Source organism: Ochotona curzoniae, unplaced genomic scaffold (genome assembly GCF_017591425.1).
Source record: "Ochotona curzoniae isolate NIBS_2020 unplaced genomic scaffold, NIBS_Ocur_1.0 contig_3498, whole genome shotgun sequence".
In the NCBI taxonomy this organism is placed as follows: domain Eukaryota; kingdom Metazoa; phylum Chordata; class Mammalia; order Lagomorpha; family Ochotonidae; genus Ochotona; species Ochotona curzoniae.
This window is the reverse complement of record NW_024465885.1, coordinates 13,314,966-13,332,785: the sequence shown is the minus strand read 5'-3', so window position 1 is coordinate 13,332,785 and position 17,820 is coordinate 13,314,966. Positions and strand designations below refer to the sequence as shown.

Below are 17,820 nucleotides of genomic sequence, written 5' to 3'. Positions count from 1 at the left end.
TTTATAGGAGTTCATATTGTTTTTAATTCTGTGGAAGTTTAGTTCTGCATTTTCAAAGGCAAAAGTGTAGTCCCTTTATATATGCATTCACATATATGTATGAGTATGCACATAGACTTTTAATTTTATTGTAATATCTGAGAAATTCCCTATAATGTTATTGAACTTCAACATTTGTTTCACTTGAACACAGATTTTTAACTCTTTAACTGTTGAGCGTTTGGTTAATATATGTGTTGGCAGTATGTGAACATTGTTAAAATGAGACGAATAAGAATATTAGAATGTATTTCATGTACTAAAATGTAAATATTGTTGCAGATTTTTTGTGTGTAGAGGTATACATACATACTGGCATAGGTTTCCACATGTGAGTTTTTTTGTTGTTTTTTTTGTTTGTTTTTACCGGGCACATGGGTCATAGTAAAGAGTTTGAAATCCTTTGAGGTGAAAGGTTTTTGCATGTTTGTTTTAGTAATAGAACCCTACATTTCATGAAACAAGCAATTTCATTCATGGTTCTAGGAGTAATCAGTAAATGTCACACTCTGACTATAGAAGACAATCAGAGAAGCAGCAAAGATGTTTTAGAAATATCAGTAATGAAAATGCACAGTTTCAAGCTGCTAATGAATTACAACATAATCACAATAAAATAGGTCATCTGTAAACACTGATGCTTTGGAAGATGTGGGAAAGTATTTAGAAATATTAGAAACAGGAGTAAAAGCCATATATATGTTTTAAATAACTATGAAAAGAAAGTGTCACTAGTGAACTCTGGCTAGTGGAGTTGTATTTCCTTTTTACTTTTCTTGCATTTTTTGTGTTCTTTACATTTTCTGTAGTAAGTATTACAAGTTTAAAGTGACCACTTAATTGTATTAAGAGATGCAGAAGAGATCAGGACATTTCTGTGACTGTCATATTTATCTGTAGTTAAGTGATGAACTGATTGAGGGGGTTGATAACATGACCATGACATTAGTCTTTCCAAGATAGCTTCTGTGATCATTTAACTTTGTAAATGTTTATATTCATTCACCAATTTATTGTACAGCACTCTTGTTTGAATCATACAAAGTTGTAAACTCCAGGGCCTCTTTCTTAGAAATCTTCATTTATTTGTCTCTGGATATCCTCTGGGATCTACATTTTTGACACACTTCAGAGTAGTTTATGCTGATATAGTTGATTAGCGCATCACACTTTGTGAAACTAACTGCATAATTGGACCTAGTTTAGATGTAAGCTTTAAGATTTCTTTTACTTGGGACCCTGACCCAGTAATTTAGCATTGTAAAAGACCAGGATGGACATTAGGGCTCACTGGTTATCTGGAAGAATGCTCATCAGAATCATCTGTGGGGCCTTTAAAGCTATAGAAAGGCCTGCTGGCTGAATTATGCCTGAGATCATAAAGGAATGGAATCACGGGCAAATTAATTTTTAGTGAGCACCAGAGTTTATTAAATCTGTTAAACCAATTTGCACAGAACACAGTATGAGTGAGGTTGCTTCTTTTAAGCAACAGTGTACATGTTGGGGAAAAAATTGTGGCTTGGGATGGAAACACTTGCCATAAGGTGCTCGCTGCCTGAAAGAATGTGAGTTCCTGTTCTGTTATTAATGCGATGCATCTTCGGAGGAACCCTGATTGACGGATATAGCATTGGCCTGTAGATGGCAGCAAAGGCTGCTTTCTTTAGTAGGACAATCCTAAATGTTATTTCAAAAAAAAAAAAATTGCTGTTTTTTACTTGTATAAATTTAATACTTGGATATATTTCAATAAATGTACTATGAAGCTTTAAAATGTGTCATGTGTTGGATCACTTTTATAGAGCATGATGTCAAAGAACTCCACGTAAGTTTTATCCAAATTTGGAATGTACATTGCAGGAGGAATCTATACATACAGCTCTTGTAGAACTACACAACCCAGAGAAGGAGGCTCCTGGATTTCATCATGGAGCAGATGTCCTAGAGGAGATTAAACAAATTGGAAAGCTCACTCATAAAAGAAAAAAAAAAAAGCTTAATTTTTAATGCTTAACTCAAAAGTTGAGATTTGGAATGATGCAAGTGTGAATGATGCTATGACAGAGGCAGTGATTCTGTTGAAAGAGCAGTAGGAGGAAAAGAAATGTATTTGTGGGATGTGTTCATTAAATTCTGAGTGTTGGCTTATTTTGTCCATAAGTTCATAAAAGAAACCTAGCAATCTGTACGATTCCCTGGTTGCCATGGGTCACTAGATGACAAGGAGCATTAGTAACTAAAAGAAGCTTAGGTGATGCGTTTTCAGTTTTGCCAGTCTCAGTTCTCTTGGCCAGTTTCTGCATGACCTTGTATTCGTTCATATTACCATGTAGAGTAGAAATCTAAAAATACACCAGAACAAAATCAGCATTGATGAAAAAGCTACCAGATCCTAATTAGGAAACTGGCATCACAATGTCTCCTTTCTCTAAGTGAGTTTTCTGAGTGTTTTGAAATTTCTAGAGCTGCATTGTCAACATAATGAGTCTGTTCAGGAATGATCCTGACCCCTGGGACTGCAGGGCCACTTGCCACACCTTGGTCTGCAGGGATTGAGGTTCAAGACTCCCCAGGACCTGGGGTCATTTTGATTTCTGGTCACTGAGGGCAAGTGGGAGAAAGCTTGGATGCAGGGCTGCTTGACTGCCTCAGGGAGCCAGGGGTGGAATGCTTGGTTAAGGCCATGTGTTATCAGAATGACAGTGTTTTTGTATTTTTGTTTTTATCTCAGTATTCAGTGGGAAAGTACAAAAGTAATGAATGATGGCTATGATGGTGAAAAGGAGGAAATGTTAAACTGAAGAAAAATCACTTCCAAAAATTACAGCTTTATCTTCTTTTGTCTTTTCTTTTTTTTTGGCAAATCACTGCTAATTAGGGGGTGGGGAATGGAAATAGCAGATAATGAAATAAATATGACAGCCCCAAATTTCATATGCTGCCTTTAGCTTTTCCCCCTTGATTTTTCTCAGTTTCTTTATTATATAGTAAAACTTTAAACTTGCAGTTTTATACTGCAAAGGGTCCTGTAATTTAATTAGCCATGTTTGGTTTTAAATAGTGTTCGAGTGCCAGCATTTATATTAAAGAGTCATCCATTTTCTAAGGTGAAAGTTCTATAAGGTATCAGTTTGTGACCATACCTAGTCACCTCTCGATCTGTCTTTTTGTGAGAACAAGCCAAGAATAAGCATCAAAGTATAGTTTTCAGAATCTTTCCCAACACTGTGGCTTCTACTTGTGTGTGACATAGAGCATCACATATAGAAGAAATACTGTGTTGAAGTAAAATACATGAGCCTTGATTGTTGTCTTATTTGTCTTATTTCCTTCCTTCTTCTGTGAAGGTTACTTTACCTTGACTTTTTTTTTTTTCTTTCCTCTCATTTTGCTGATGCATTCTTTCATTAGTTTCTCTGCTTGTTCTCCAGCTTACATCTTACATCAGCTGTGCATTAGTGGCTGGAGAACAGACAGTCCAACACACTTGGGTCTCCACTTTCGTTCTGGACTAACTAGCCACCTAGTATTCTCATCTGCAAGCTTCATCTTGGGATTCATGTTCCTAGTTGCAAATTTTCTGTGATGGCTAGAGCTATTGTGCAGGGAAGTTCCTTACACATCCAAACTGCCAGATAAATGTTAACTGTTACTGCATCATTCTCTTTTTTTCCCATATCTGTTCCTAAGGTACCCATTTGTTGATCATAATTTATCCTCTGTGATTGTCTCTTCGTTTCCTGCCTTTTCTCTGCCTTAAGTTGTTGATTGGAGAGATGTTAGTGTTGGAGCTGAGCAGCTAAGTAAGCACCAAGTCCTGGATCATATTAATAACCACCTGTAGCACCAGTTCTCGCCTTGTTAGGCAACTTCGTCTGCTTGTTGTGACTTTTTCTTTTTGTTTTTCTTTTTTTTTTTTCAGAGTTCACCTGAAGGCATACTATTTGTTCTTTCCTGTCTTGTCATGTTTGAGTTGTTTAATGGAGCATTTTTGCCAGGTCGTCTGTAAAGTCCTTTGGCCTTGATATTCTTTGATTTCATGAAAAGAAAAAAAAATTACATACCAGCTGGGGCCACCATGTGTTTAGTCATGCAAGTCTTTGTGCAGCATTCACCATGAGCACTATTTCATAAAGTCTGGATGGATGGTGCAGAGTACTGCTTCTTAAACTGCATCATGTCCAGAGTCACTCAGGGAACTTGTTAAGATTCTGATTCCCTGGTGGATTTGGTAGGTCTAGGAAATAGGCTTCTGCAGGATTTAGCTGATTTTGATAAAAGTAGTGACTGCATGTAGAGAAACATTGACATCAGAATTTTAATAAGAAATAAGAGCTTATTTGTGATTTCAAGATTTAAATGTAAGAAAGTTAACAAATAATGATAATGTAAGGCAAAATGAAATACCAAAATGGAGATATGGGCAAAAGTGTTTAAAAAGGCTAAGAAATAAAAGCACTTTTTCAGAGGAAGTGGCACCTAAAGGATGAGTGGGATTTCAGCACAAAAATATTAAGAGCAGACTATAGGAAAAAACGATACAGAAGAGATAGTGTGTTTTAAGGTACTGCACAGAAGAAAGGTTTGCAGCAATCAGACTGAGTGTCTGAGGTCTGTTCCTCAGCCCTTGAAACAGTGTGAGTAAAGCTATCAGGTAAGGGGGTACAATGCTGTGTGGAAAGATGGTCAATTCCGAGAAGGATACAGGGCATATGCAGAGATTCAAGGGGAGAGATGGAGACTGTGACGAGAGCTTGGGGCACTAGGAGACATGGCCTTGCTTGTCGAGAAACTGGAGAATTGCTTTGATCTGAGCAGTCTTTGGGGCGAAGCTGGACTAGAGAGTGAGGAGTTGAATGTCATCAGTTAATTGTTTTTACATCACCAGCTGTCAAAGGTCTGGAGTTGGGACTAGTAGTACTAGTGAGAAGGGCCTGGCCTAGTGGCTAAAGTCATTGCCTTGCATGTACTGGCATCCCAGGACAGGTGCTGATTTGTATCTCAGCTGCTCCACTTCTCATCCAGCACCCCTGCTTGTGGCCTGGGAAAACAGTGGAGGACGGCCCAAAGCTCCTGGCTCTTGGCCTAGGATCTTCTCATCTCTGGCTGTTGTGGACACTTGGGGAGTGAACCAGAGGCTGGGAGATCTTCTCTCTGTCCTTCAGTCTCTCTATAATTCTGCCTTTCCAAGAAAAATAAATCTTTTTTTTTTTAAAGATTTATTTATTTTTATTGGAAATGCAGATATACAGAGAGGAGGAGAGATAGCGAGGAAGATCTTCCTTCCAATGATGCACTCCCCAAGTGACCTCAATGGCTGGTGCTGTCCCAATCTGAAGCCAGGAACCAAGAACCTCTTCCCGGTCTCCCACGCGGGTGCAGGGTCCCAAGGCTGTGGGCCGTCCTCAACTGCTTTCCCAGGCCACAAGCAGGGAGCTGGGTGGGAAGTGGAGCTGCCAGGGATTATAACTGGCGCCCATATTGGGATCCCAGCGTGTTCAAAGTGAGAACTTTAGCCTCTAGGCCACACTGCCGGGCCCAAGAAAAAGAAATCTTTAAAAAAACACTTTTTTTTTTTTTTTTTAAGTGAGGAGACCAGAATGGCACAGAATGGCTGATTCCATCTCAGGGATGCACAGAAAAGTGGAGAGTGCTTCTCCTATGCTGAACTTGGGTGGTTGGAGAAGGTGTTACAGCTAGACTGGAAACAAAATGGCAAGTTTGGGCTTTCCTTGTGGAACTACTGGGTAGCACTTACATTTGAGAGATACTGCTCTGGAACATCATAGAGAAATCATTGATGCTGTGCAAGTGGCTAAAACAGCATAGGAGAAACTGCCTCACCACTCTTTTCGTCTCCCAGTATTAACACTTTATTCCTTTGCCAGAGCATGAGAAGTGAATTTTGTGAGTACTCCCATTTGCATCAGTGTCCTGAGCAAGGCCATTTGACCATGCCATCTAAAAGAGTAACTGTTTCTGAGAACCACTGCTTCAGGGGGCATTTCTTCCCATTAGTTGAACAATGCATAGTGATTTACCATTATGCAGGCAGAGGCTGGACTGCTAGGGCAGAGGAAATCCTGCCCCTCTCCTTTGATGACCTGGCTGGCCCCTCAGCCATTGTGTCTGGACTGAGCAGACAGATTACATAAACTTGTTCTCTGTGGAAGAATTTGCTACTTCTTGGCACAGCAGCGTGCAGTTAGGGCAGGGCGTTCTTCCAACCCGCCCCCCCACCACCCCCAACTGAATTTCCTTCCTCATTGACAGTCTGAGAACAGGCTGGAATAGGGCCATTATTGATAGGTTTGGCCCTAAAAAAATAGTAAAAATTGCCCATTGTTTTTCCTAGTATTGGTGTTACCTTGCCTAGAAGCCAAAGTAGCAGCCTTAGAAGTATTCACATTTTCCAAAGTTTCTATGATAAACGTATTATTTTGATAACCAGAAAAAGTTTAAAGGATGTGTTATACATCTCAGTGTGACCCTGCTTATGCCCCTAAAGGAATGGCTTGCCTCTTAGTTTAAAAGAAGATCTTCTGCAGTGTTCAGTTAGCTCCTTTTTCTAAAAATTCACTTTGTGAGGTTTAAAAAGTGACTGATACAGGTATATTCAGTCAGGAATGAAAGAACAGATATGAAATACCTCATTTTTTTTTTTAAGAGAAGAAGAAAAAAACCTATTTTAATATTGAAGGATAATTCTTGAATAATTTGAATTATTTCAATAGTAACTTGTTGACGATTATGTTTTGCATTTATTTATTTTCCTGACTTGAGAGGTAGAGAGACCAGGACCTCCCATCTCTATGTTCACTTCCCAAATGCCCACTATACGGCCAAGTCTCGGTTGAGTTGGAAGCTGCTTGCTTGATGTAGTTCTTCTATGTAGGTAACAGGAATCCAGCTCCTTGGAACATCACTCCTATCTCCCAGAGTATGCATGACAAGGAAGCTGGAGTCAAGAACCAGAGCTGAGACTCAAACCCAGGTATCCTCAGCATGAGACACAGCCAGCGACACCAGGCAAAACAGGATTTTACATGCCTTTCATTTCTAAGAGACATGTAAGAGGCCAACTTGGAGACATTCCTTTGTAATGGCAGTTTTTATGTGTGTTGTCCATGAGTTTAAAATTATTGTAATCCTGAACTGGAAGTAGAATTTAGAGGAAGACCAGCAAGGTTGAAACCTAACATTTCTCTGAGCTGAGAAAAAAAAAACACAGTGCTTATATTTAAAAAGTGGTTTTGGGAACATCAGGCATTCCTTATTAGTACTCGTGATACTTGAGAAACAGAAATCCTACTTTAGGATCTACCATCTAGGAAAGTTTTTCTAGGCTTCTGCAGTGGTAGAGTGGTGCCAAATATGGCACTTAGTGTGGTACTTGTCTCTGGAAACTAGACCCTAATCTCTTGTCTTTTCTGAAGTCTTTGATCGTCCTCAGGACTGTCAAGGTGCTTACCTCCTTACCAAGTGTTGATGTGCATGGTTGTGCTGCTCCTCCCCTAGGACATTTTAACTCAGTTGTGATGCTTTTCTCCTCAGTCCTCTCTGTGACTGGTCAGGTACCTCATACTTGGCACACAACAGTGGCCTATCCAAGGTCACTCTTCAGATTGGTATTTGTGTCCTGTGCTTATGGAATCCTGGACACTGAGCACAGCTCCTGAGTTAGTGCAGTCTCCTGACAAAAACAACATGGGGTTTGTGGTCATCCACTCCCATCTCCTGGCCTCAGCACCAGCGCCAGGTCACTGGTCTGTAATCTTACCCAGGTGTGTGGGATTTGCTCCCCTCGTGCATCCTGTATCTCTTGTTCTAACTGTGGCTAAGCAATGAAGTACAGGAGTCATCGGAAGGAGAGGTAGATCATTATTGGCCATGGTGAATGAGTTCAGAGGAGTTAAGCCCTGAGCCAGATCTTTCTGGGTCTAAATTTTACTTGATGAATGTAGGAATTCTATCCATGCAGAGCAGTAGGGAAGAGGAAAGAGAAAGGTCTGGGGATGCTTAGGGCATTCGAGTTTTCCGACTAAAGTGGCTGATTTGTAAGATGACGTACAAGGAGTTGACATCAGGACACCAGGCAACTAATTGCCTATCACCATCAGTTGTGAGAAGGATCAAATGCAATTTTTAACATTTTCCCTTGTACCAGAGTAGTTTCTTAGTTGTCATGGAAAGAAAAAGACAGTGAGGTGAGGCTTGTGTTGGTTGTTCATTTTGTCACCATACTAAGGGACTTGGAGCCTTGTGGGATCGTGATTATGGAATGATTGAAAATGAAACAAAGGACTACTTAAAAACTGCAACAAAGATTCGTGTTTCTGTTGTTACCTCACTCTCTAGAAGCCTTGTAGAGGTCACAGAGTGCCTTCTACTTGAAAGCACTTCATAATCTGAGTATGTCCTTCCTGCTTGACCCCACCTACACAGCTTGGGCCTCAATGAGTGCACTGCGCATTGCTTTTTTTATGTTGGTTATATTCTGTTCTGCCTACTGCCACACCATTGCCTTAGGAGCTTTTCTTTGGAACACTTTTCTGTCCTCATCCCAGTTCTTTACATGTGTTAGTTCCTGCTCAGCTCTCAATCTGTTTCTGAAATGCAGCCCCCCACAAGTCCCACCCCAAAGTAAACTTCAAGTTCCTAAAGGAATTACTAGCACAATCAATTGTAAAGTCCATTGGTCCATTTCTCTAATACAGTTATTTGTTTTGGGGAGCTGATTTTTGCCCCCTGCACTGACCCATGGGAACAAAACATTTTTGTCAGATTGAGGGTAGGGGCAGTTGCTAGGTGGCATTTAGAGAGTGTTCTGATGGAATGCTGGCAGATTTGCAAGTGCTATCATTGAAAAGTGTTAATTCACTTTCTAATTATCTAGTACTTGGGGGTGTCAGCCTACTAACTCTCTTAAGATTCCAAACCCTAACACATTGCCTCTGGAGGATGTTTTTTGTGATGTATTTGACTGAAAAGCTTTATTGTTCATTGCTTAGCTTAAATAGTAGAAAAGGTATACCAGTTGGTAAGAAAAAGGTTACCATTTAATTTACATGAAAATTAACGTAAAGCAGACTTAAATACTAGGAACTCAGTAAGACACTTGTCTTTCTTGCATCTTTCCTTAGGCGAATAGAGCCCTTTGTTTGGTTCATCCAAATGCTCTCTTTAATGTGTTCTGGATCATTCCCAAGAAATGTTACAGGGTTAAGTTGGGGGCCTGGGATCCAGGGGAGAAACACGGCTTGTAGGTGTCAGACTGCATTCTGCAGCTCAGCCAAAGATTCAGTCATTTCCACTTTTGTTTGTAGTTTGAAACTAGAAACCTCCCCACCCAGTAAACTTGCAGGTTTTTATTGAGCTGTGCTTTACAATGAAGGCAATCTGTATAACAAGTATCCTGTTTGTTATGCAAACCACTAGAGGGCAGGATAGACACAACTCCTGGACAGGTGTAATTTATTCTAAAAATGACAGTATTAATATAAGAATTTCTAAAATAATGGAATTCCAGCTTTACAGTACAGATTAGCCAGCAGAGGAGTGTATTACCATTCTCTAAAGAACCCCCAATGATTCTGACTTAGTGACTCTGGCTGAAACTTAATGTTAAGTTGTCTTGGATGTTACTTTGAGAGACACTGAGGTAGGAGATAGTTTGAGCATGCATTTTTGCTTGGTTGTCTTTTGGGATTAGAAAGCAAAATAATTATTTTGGAATAAACACTCCATGACAGCAGAAACGAAGGTATAATGTAACTGTAGCATATTGGTTAATTTAAAGAAAGGCTTTGGGGCTGTCAAGATGGCTCAGCTGACTAGTAGCCTGAAAACACAGGCATACCATATAAGCACGAGTTCATGTGCTGGCCGCTCCACTTTCCATACAGCTCCCTGCCTATGGCCTGAGAAAGCAATGGATGATGGCCCAAAGCCTTGGGAACCATGTGGGAGACCCAGAGGGAGCTTGTGGCTCCCTGCTTGGGGGTTAGATCAACTCCAGCCATTGTGGTTATTTGGGAAGTGAACCAGTGGGTAAAAGATCTTTTGTCTTTCCTTCTCTCTATAAATCTGTCTTTCCAATAAAAATAAGCATATATATATATATAAGTATTTATACATAAAACCTTTACCCTCCCTTTGCCTAACATTTTTCAAAGGAGACACATTTTAAAAATATTAAAAGCAGCTACTGAAATGTGGTTATATCTGGCATTGTATTTCACTCAAAGATCATAGAAGGCTTAGGCTACAGCTACAAATGTCCTTTTTTTTTTTTAGTGAAATACCTTTTTTATGACAATCTCACAGTATCTATAGTTTTATTTCTCACAGTATCTGTAGTCTTATTTCTTTAGATGCCATCAGGACTGCAAGCCTACTGTGTTGGCATTCTTGATATAAAGTGGAAACCTTCTGAAAACTGTTTATGTAATCCTATTAAAATAGCTTGTCTGTCTGTCTCTATCTCTCTGTCTCATACACACACATGCACAAGGTAAAAAATGATTTCTCAAACTGAAAGGCAGGCATTAAGCCTGCTGGTTAAATTGCCTTTTGAAGAGCCTGCATTCTGTATTAGAGTACCTGGGTTCTGTGCTAGGCTCTGGCTCCTGACTCTAGCTTGCTTGCTGTCAGTGCAGACCCTGGGAAGCAGTGGTGGATGGTTCCAAGCAGGCTCCAGCTTGCCACATGGAGACCTGTACTGTCCCAGCTTCGGGCTTCAGCCCTAGTGGATATTTGGAAGCTGAATTGGCAGATGGGTTGTTCCCTGCCCTCTCTGTGCCTTTTTGTCTTTCCGTGCATCTCAAATAAATAATTTTTAAAACATTTTTACATGTACAAATAAAAACCTAGAGTGCTTCATGTGTCATTTTATAGAAAAGATACTTCTACAGAAAATGTATTTATTATGAACTTCAGTCACTGACCTTTACTAATCTCTATAGAGATTATTAATCTGGCAGCCTGTTAAGGTTTGTTTTGATGCTGACATGAATTATACTTGAAGCAATTTTCCCAGGACAGAAACCTCTAAAAAGGAGGTAATCCTTAAAGGTTGAATAAATTTCCTGCTATGTTAAATGCTTAGCAAACCTATTTATAGTTAAAATCTGATGCAGATAATGAGTGAGAATTTATGTATTAGAATGGAGGATGTTAACTATTGAGGAGCATTGCAGTGCATCTCCTAACATGAGAAACTGAATGCTTACAAAACTGGAGGGCTGATGTATAGCCCAGAGCTGCCAGATTCTGTTAGCACTGGGCATCCAGGAGGAATCTAGGGTCGTGGGAATCCCTTGGCTGGTTATTGCTGTCCCTTTATTTATGGTTTCCTGCCATGCATACATGTTTTCTCCTAGTGCCATTGTGTGACCAAGTTGGTAATTATCTGTAGTTTCTGCTGTTGATACTTTTATTACCTGTTGATCAATGCCTTCCAAAATATAACACATGCAGCAGCATTAATAGTGTTTGCTTTAAAAGGCTTAAAACGAAGTGTATGATTTCTACTAATGTTCTAACCCAAGGTGATTTAAAAATAAAAATAGTTTGAAAGACATTTAGGCCATCGTGTACTTTGTAATACAGTTGGGTCACTGCCGATTCCCAAGATAAATGTGTTTAAACAGAAGCTTTCTCATTCATCATCCGCCTCAGCTTTCATCCAATTTATTTAATGATGATGCAAGCCCACAGCATCAGTGTTTCAGTTCATCACCATGGAAGTGTTTCTGTCAACAAATCCTTGCTGTGCTATCATGAAATTGATTTTGCAGGGTAAAGAATAAATGTGAAAGATTTCTTTCACTCTTGAAGATTTTCACAGTTTGCTGGAATGGGTAGCGTTTACTGTCAATAGTTGACAATAAGACTGACCCCACTGAATTATTAGTTAAAGAGGGTAGAAAAGAGAAAAATTACATGTCTGTAATTATTTGATTTTGCTTTAGAGACCAGATTTGTCATTTAAAATGTTGCCCTGAAAGTGCTTCTCTGCTCACTGGTATGGACGATGCCCAGGGAGACCTGGGAACCAAGTGTCAGAATTTCCAGAATGCTTGTGAATGGCCTAGTAATAACCACAGAAGAAATTCACCATGTACTACTTCCCTTAACTAACAAACTGTATGATTTTGGGGGGATAAATGCACCTTTTCTATATCTTGTATTTATAACTATCTTTGCTTTTGTTGCTGATTGAGAAGTTTAAAAAGTAAGCTCTGAATGCATTCTACTCAAAAGCAGGGTAGGTAGCACCTACAGCAAGTAACAAACTATTTGGGGAACAAAATAGGAAAAAAAGGAACAAAAATGAGACTTTTGCTTTGAAGCAGACTGTTCAAGAGCTTATGTCATAGTGGTTGATCCCATATTTTGATGTAGATAACAAGTGTATGTTTCATGGGAGTTTCAGTTTGTGGTAGAAATACAGTCAATTCTGATTGTCCCAGTAACCTACACTTTCAAATGTGCATTCCTCAGCTCCATATCACATTTCAAGGCTTTTTACTTTGACCAACAGCTTGTTTGTACTCACAAAACAAATGATTCTGTTATCAATAAACATGAAATTTCTAATAAATGCCAAACATTATGGTAGGCATCAGTGATACTGAGATAAACACCAGCATGAAGTTAAGTTTGTCCTGGGAAGTCTGACATTTCATTTTGAAATAGATGAAATATAAATATTGATTTTGACCACTTTCTTCCCCTCTAAATATGTGATCAGAAGTTGACTGTAAATAGGAAGTAAGTCCTATTTGTTTTTAAGGAAGAATTGATGTGATCCACAATTTCACTGTACATGCAAGAATGTAACACAAAATGACCAAAGAAAATTCAGCAAGCAATGGTAAAAATAACAAATTATTTACTGTTTCATGTTAAAGTATTTCACCTAGACAAGTTGCAGTCAAATTCAAGTGAGTTATGGAAAATGAAATACATAAAGATGTATTTCTACAAGTGCAGGCTAAATAGTTTCCATACAGGCATGTAAATGAAAAGATATACAGTAAGTGCACACTTGATATGATTATGCAGGCAACATTTAGTTAGTTTCTGATAACTCATATAGTTCATGCACAGACTTTCCAAGGTACAAGTTCAGTCAGTCTTTTGGGGGATTTGAAGGGATGATTAAAAAATTATTTTTTTTTTCATTTCTTGCAAGGCTTATCAGTACAGACTGGATGAGGGTGATCAGTTATATATATTACTTACTGTAATTTGTGATTGTCGAGGAAGAGGTGTAGTTGTTGGTGTGATAGTAATACTGCTGGTAACTTTATTGGTTGTTTTGTTTAGTGCCCCATTAGTTAAGTTTTGAGTTCGGTTATCCTGCAGTGATGTTGAAGGACTGGCAGGTCTCACGGGGCTCGCCACTGCTTGCATGTAAGGATTTCCTAAGTGAATGTGGATTTTATTATCTTCAGTAGTTATCACACTCGAGCCATTACTGTTTGAACGTTGAAACTGCCATGATGACTGCCGGTCCTGGGAGACTCTGAAAATTGCATGCTTGGCACTGATTTCTATTGGCTCTGGGGAGCGTCCCTGCTCAGGAGGGCTAGCTGAACCAGTCACAGCCAGAACCTGAATAGGTGACATTGTCCTTTCTGGAGTTATAGAACCACATGACTCCGGGGTTTGTGCTCTGGTAAAGGTTGCCATAGCAACTGGGGACATGCTTTGCTCTAAATTCATGAGGCCTTCGGTCGAGGCTTTGGGCTTCAGTGGTGTAATGGAGGCATTTTGGAGGATGGTTATCCTTTGTTTCGGAGTGCCACAGTTTGGTATCACCGCAGTGCTGGTATAAGAGTGGGGAGACTCTGTGTTTGGACTTGTGATTTCAAGAGTGGCTGTGTTTTGGACATGGTCTGGAGTTACCTTTATATGAAGTGGCTGCCCAGGCGTGTGGCTGAGGACTAGATCTCCGGGTTGCACAAAGTTGCCATTGGGTTTAGTTTGTATTTTTCCATTTTGAGGATGGCCTTCCTTGGATTTCATCCAAGGAATCCATAGTTTCCTGTTAACGGGACAGGGAGTAGACGGGCTGCATTTGAAGGACAGCACAGATTCGTCCACATTAGCATCCTCATGCCGGTCTTCACCCTCCTCATATAACTGACCGTTAATGACTGCTCGTTCCAAAGGAATGAGGCTCTTGTAATCAGGCGGTTCGTTATCTCCTGCTTCTGTCTGGACTTCCTTAGAAAATACTTGAGGATCAGAGATTCTCCTTCCATGGAGACCAGGTCGGATGCTCTTGCTAAAGTGCCGGTACCTCTCTAACTCTTTAGTGAGGCTTTCAATCTCTCTTCCTAAATCCCTGTTTCTGTTTTCTTGTTGACTTAGTTTCTTTTGCAGAACTGAGTGATCTCCCTGCAGATGACATATTAAGTCCTCAGTTGCCATATATTCATGAATTTTCTCTTTTAATGCATCCACTTCTCTGGAGAGGTGCCCTGACTTTGCTTCTTCTTCTTGAAGCCGTTTGAAAAGCCACTGTTCATGACTGGATTCTGTCTTTTCTGCCAACTTGTACTTGGCAAGTTCCATTTTAACATGTTCCAACTCTTCAGATAAGAATTGAGCTCTTTCCCGTTCATTAGCGTACCTTCGTTCCAGCGTCTCATACTCATCCTCTGTTTTCATGAGGTCATCCTCAATGGCTTTCATATCTTTTAGCTTCAGTTTCAGTCTTTCTACCTCTTGAGAGAGCTCCTTAATCTTGTTGTTTTCTTGGTGGAGTGCCGCTGTGGATTTACTAGGGTCTTGATTTAATTTGTTTTTTAGGAAATCTTTCTCACTTGCTTCTAATGACTGAAGCCTATTTTTCAGCATGCTAACTTTTGACAGGAGATCGTTTCCTTTTTCTTCTTCTGCTTTCAGTTTTTTTTTAAGGTCATCTCTCTCCTTGGTTACACTGTACATCTTTTCTTCCACATCAGTTTTGGACTTGAGAGCCCGTTTAGTTTCCTCAATTAGCTTTTCTGTAACTGTTGTTACTTTAGTTTGCTCCACTTGTAGCTGAGAAGAAGCGGCCTGCAACTTATCTTCAGTTAGCTTTAGTTTCTCACTCATTGTTTTCCGTTCATCTACTAGCATCACAGTTAATGTTTTCAGTTTAGTTAAATCCTCCTTTAGTGTAAATTCTGTCTTTTCCAGCCGGCTTTCAATGGCTTCTAGCTCTTTGATCCTTGCTTTCAAACTCTCCAGTTCTTGTGACAACTCCTTTGTGGTCATTCTCTCTTTTTCTAAATTGCATTTCAGAGAGTAGCATTCATGTTTGCTTGTGTTGAAAGCATCTTCTAATTTCTCCAGAGTCATAATCTTTTTATTAAGTTTTTCCACCTCTACCTTGAAATCTTTACTCTGTGATGTTTCTTTCTCAAGTCTCCTGTTGAGATCTCTGCACTGCTCCTCCATTTTTATGAGTTCTTCATCCTTCCCTTCCATGTCCAGCACACGTTTCCTGAGCTCCTCCACCTCGGCCATGATGCCAGAGTTTCCACATTCTCCTTTGTTAATTTTTTCCTTTATATCCTGTAGCTCCTCTTCCGCTTTTCGCAAAGACCTGTTTGTCTCTTCTAACTCATCAATTTGCCGACTAAGTGCTGCCAGCTTCTGTCGGAGCTGACGATTTTGACTATCTTCATTGGTGAGCTTCGCCATAATTGCGTCTTGGTTTTGGCGAAACTCTGTGGTCTGTGTTTGCAGTTCTTTCTCTAGTCTGGTTGCCTTCTGCTCTTCTTCTAGAACCCTGGCTTCAGCAAGGGCTAGTTTAGCATGTGTTTCCTTTGCACTTGTGGTCAGCTCTTGGATTTTCTGTCTCTGATGGGTGAGCTGTGATGTCAACCTTTGTTGTTCGTCCACCACCAATAAAGCAAAAGATTTCAACTTGGTCAGCTCCTCTTTCAGGGCAGAGACTTGCTTCTCTTTTTCTTGCTCCTTCTTCTCCTGGGTCTCAGTTTCTTGATCAATCAGCTTCTTTAATCTGAAATATATAAGAGCACATTCTGTCTTGTGATTGGTGCTTTAACTCATCTGCTGCTGTGATTAAACGTTTAGGTAATTTAGACAGTTTGTTTCAGCTAATGCAGATTATTCAAAGGAGTTCTTGAGGTTGGTGGGGGAGGAGAGTGTGGATAAATAGGCATCTTGTTTTATTACCTGACTACCAACAGTAGCTGGTGCAGTTAAAAATAAGTTTAAGGGCAAGCATATTTGACTTATAGATTGTGTGTGGAGCATAAGATCAATAAGCAACATTGACTGAATGCTCTGAAAAACAGGTACAAGCTTGAGTTTCAGTTATACCTGGCTTCAAGAGTGGCTCTACTCTTACCAACTAATTGGACAGTTAGTTACTAAACATCTCTGAACCACAGATTTTTCTCATGAAAACTGAAAGCAATGACTGCATTTACTCCAAAGGTTTTGTATGAAAATGAAATTAACTAATTCATCTGAATCTCACATGAATTTAGTTTTGGTAAACTTTTGATGACTGCTCATTGTTGCTGTCATTTTTAATTTAATGATGGTTGTGTTCATTAAATGGTTTGAACCCATTAAAATATGTAATTCATTAATCTTTGGGGTTCAACTCCCTGATTACTGGTTAAGATAAAATTTTATTCACATTGCTCAGAAGTGACGTACTTCACTGATGGATCCCTATAAACTAGGTTTACATTAGCAAGATATTAGGTTATACATATATTTTTTTCCTTGTGTAACAGTTGAATAAAGGGAACTGAAAAGCATCTGAGTTTGGAGTTTTTATAACATCTGGAAAGAGCCTGGAGTTTGTTAGGAAAGGACTTATTGGTGAGAATCTAATTTGGAAACCATGAAGGAGAAACTATTAACAGGAACATGATAATTCCTTCTTAAACAATGACTGTATCTTAACATGCTATTTTTTTCTTTTGTTTTCAATTTGTCAGCAAAACAGGAGGGTATTTTCAACAGAGTATAAACTATCACTTCCATGTACTTTATTTCCTTGGTAGTGAGGTTGTAGTTTTAAATTTGTGGCACTCTTAATTACACTTGGAATAGCTGATTATAGAGGATATGATTACAGCTCTACAAAATTGTTATACAGAAGCTAAAAATGAATGGATGAACATTCATAAACATTTGCTTTATGATAAAACAGAAAGAGTTCATATCAGGAAAGTATCTTTTCTATCAGGAATGAGTTAACTACTAGAGCATGTCTTTCTTCCTTGTGATAGAAATTTTAAAAATTTATTTAAAGATTGGAGCGGACTTTTCAAAGGAAGCTAATTTGGGGCATTCTTGGAAACAGAGTCCTTCTTTTTGAGATACTAATCTACTCTTTTCTGTAATTACACTACACCAAAGGAACATGTCTAAAATAATTATATAATGTAAGAATTCCCAAACATTTTTGTGGGGAGGAGTTACTTTTAGTTTTTCCTGTTTTGAACCTGACAAAAGGCTGTCTTGTGAAATTCAGAAAGGCTGGGCAGGACCCTGGGGTGGAGTGATGATCTCATCCACAGCCTTGGCAAGAGGCTTGCCTTTGGTTTCTGGCTGTGCCTCACTGCTTGTTGAAGACACCTGGAAGAACCACAGCAGCTTTTTCCTGATTGGTCACAGGACAGCCCAGTCCAGTTTGGAGTCATTGGGGAACAAGTCAATGCAGAAACAGTTGTAGAAACTTTGGCAAAGTGTTTCTTCCTCCACACCTTAGTATTAGACTCAGATTTGATAGTT

At 39.4% G+C, this 17,820-nt stretch overlaps 2 protein-coding genes across 5 annotated transcripts in view; one reads left to right on the top strand and one right to left on the bottom strand.

Moving 5' to 3' along the window:
- Window positions 1-17,820, top strand: part of CMSS1 (cms1 ribosomal small subunit homolog) — a 325,215-nt gene that overhangs the window by 9,334 nt on the left and 298,061 nt on the right. The window lies entirely within an intron of this gene.
- FILIP1L (filamin A interacting protein 1 like) overlaps window positions 1-17,820 on the bottom strand; it is a 93,981-nt gene that overhangs the window by 1,441 nt on the left and 74,720 nt on the right. Inside the window, exons 1-2 of one of the 4 annotated variants that reach the window (XM_040980579.1) lie at window positions 15,929-16,066; window positions 12,920-15,423 (exon numbers count right to left, since the gene is read on the bottom strand). The exons of 1 other annotated variant lie outside the window; for it this stretch is intronic. In XM_040980579.1, coding sequence (XP_040836513.1) covers window positions 13,270-15,399 — 2,130 coding nt within the window. In that variant the 5' untranslated portion in view covers window positions 15,400-15,423; window positions 15,929-16,066 and the 3' untranslated portion in view covers window positions 12,920-13,269. Of the gene's footprint in view, window positions 1-12,919; window positions 16,067-17,820 lie in introns of those variants that run through there. 2 more of the 4 variants (XM_040980576.1, XM_040980577.1) reach the window with 2 other exon arrangements.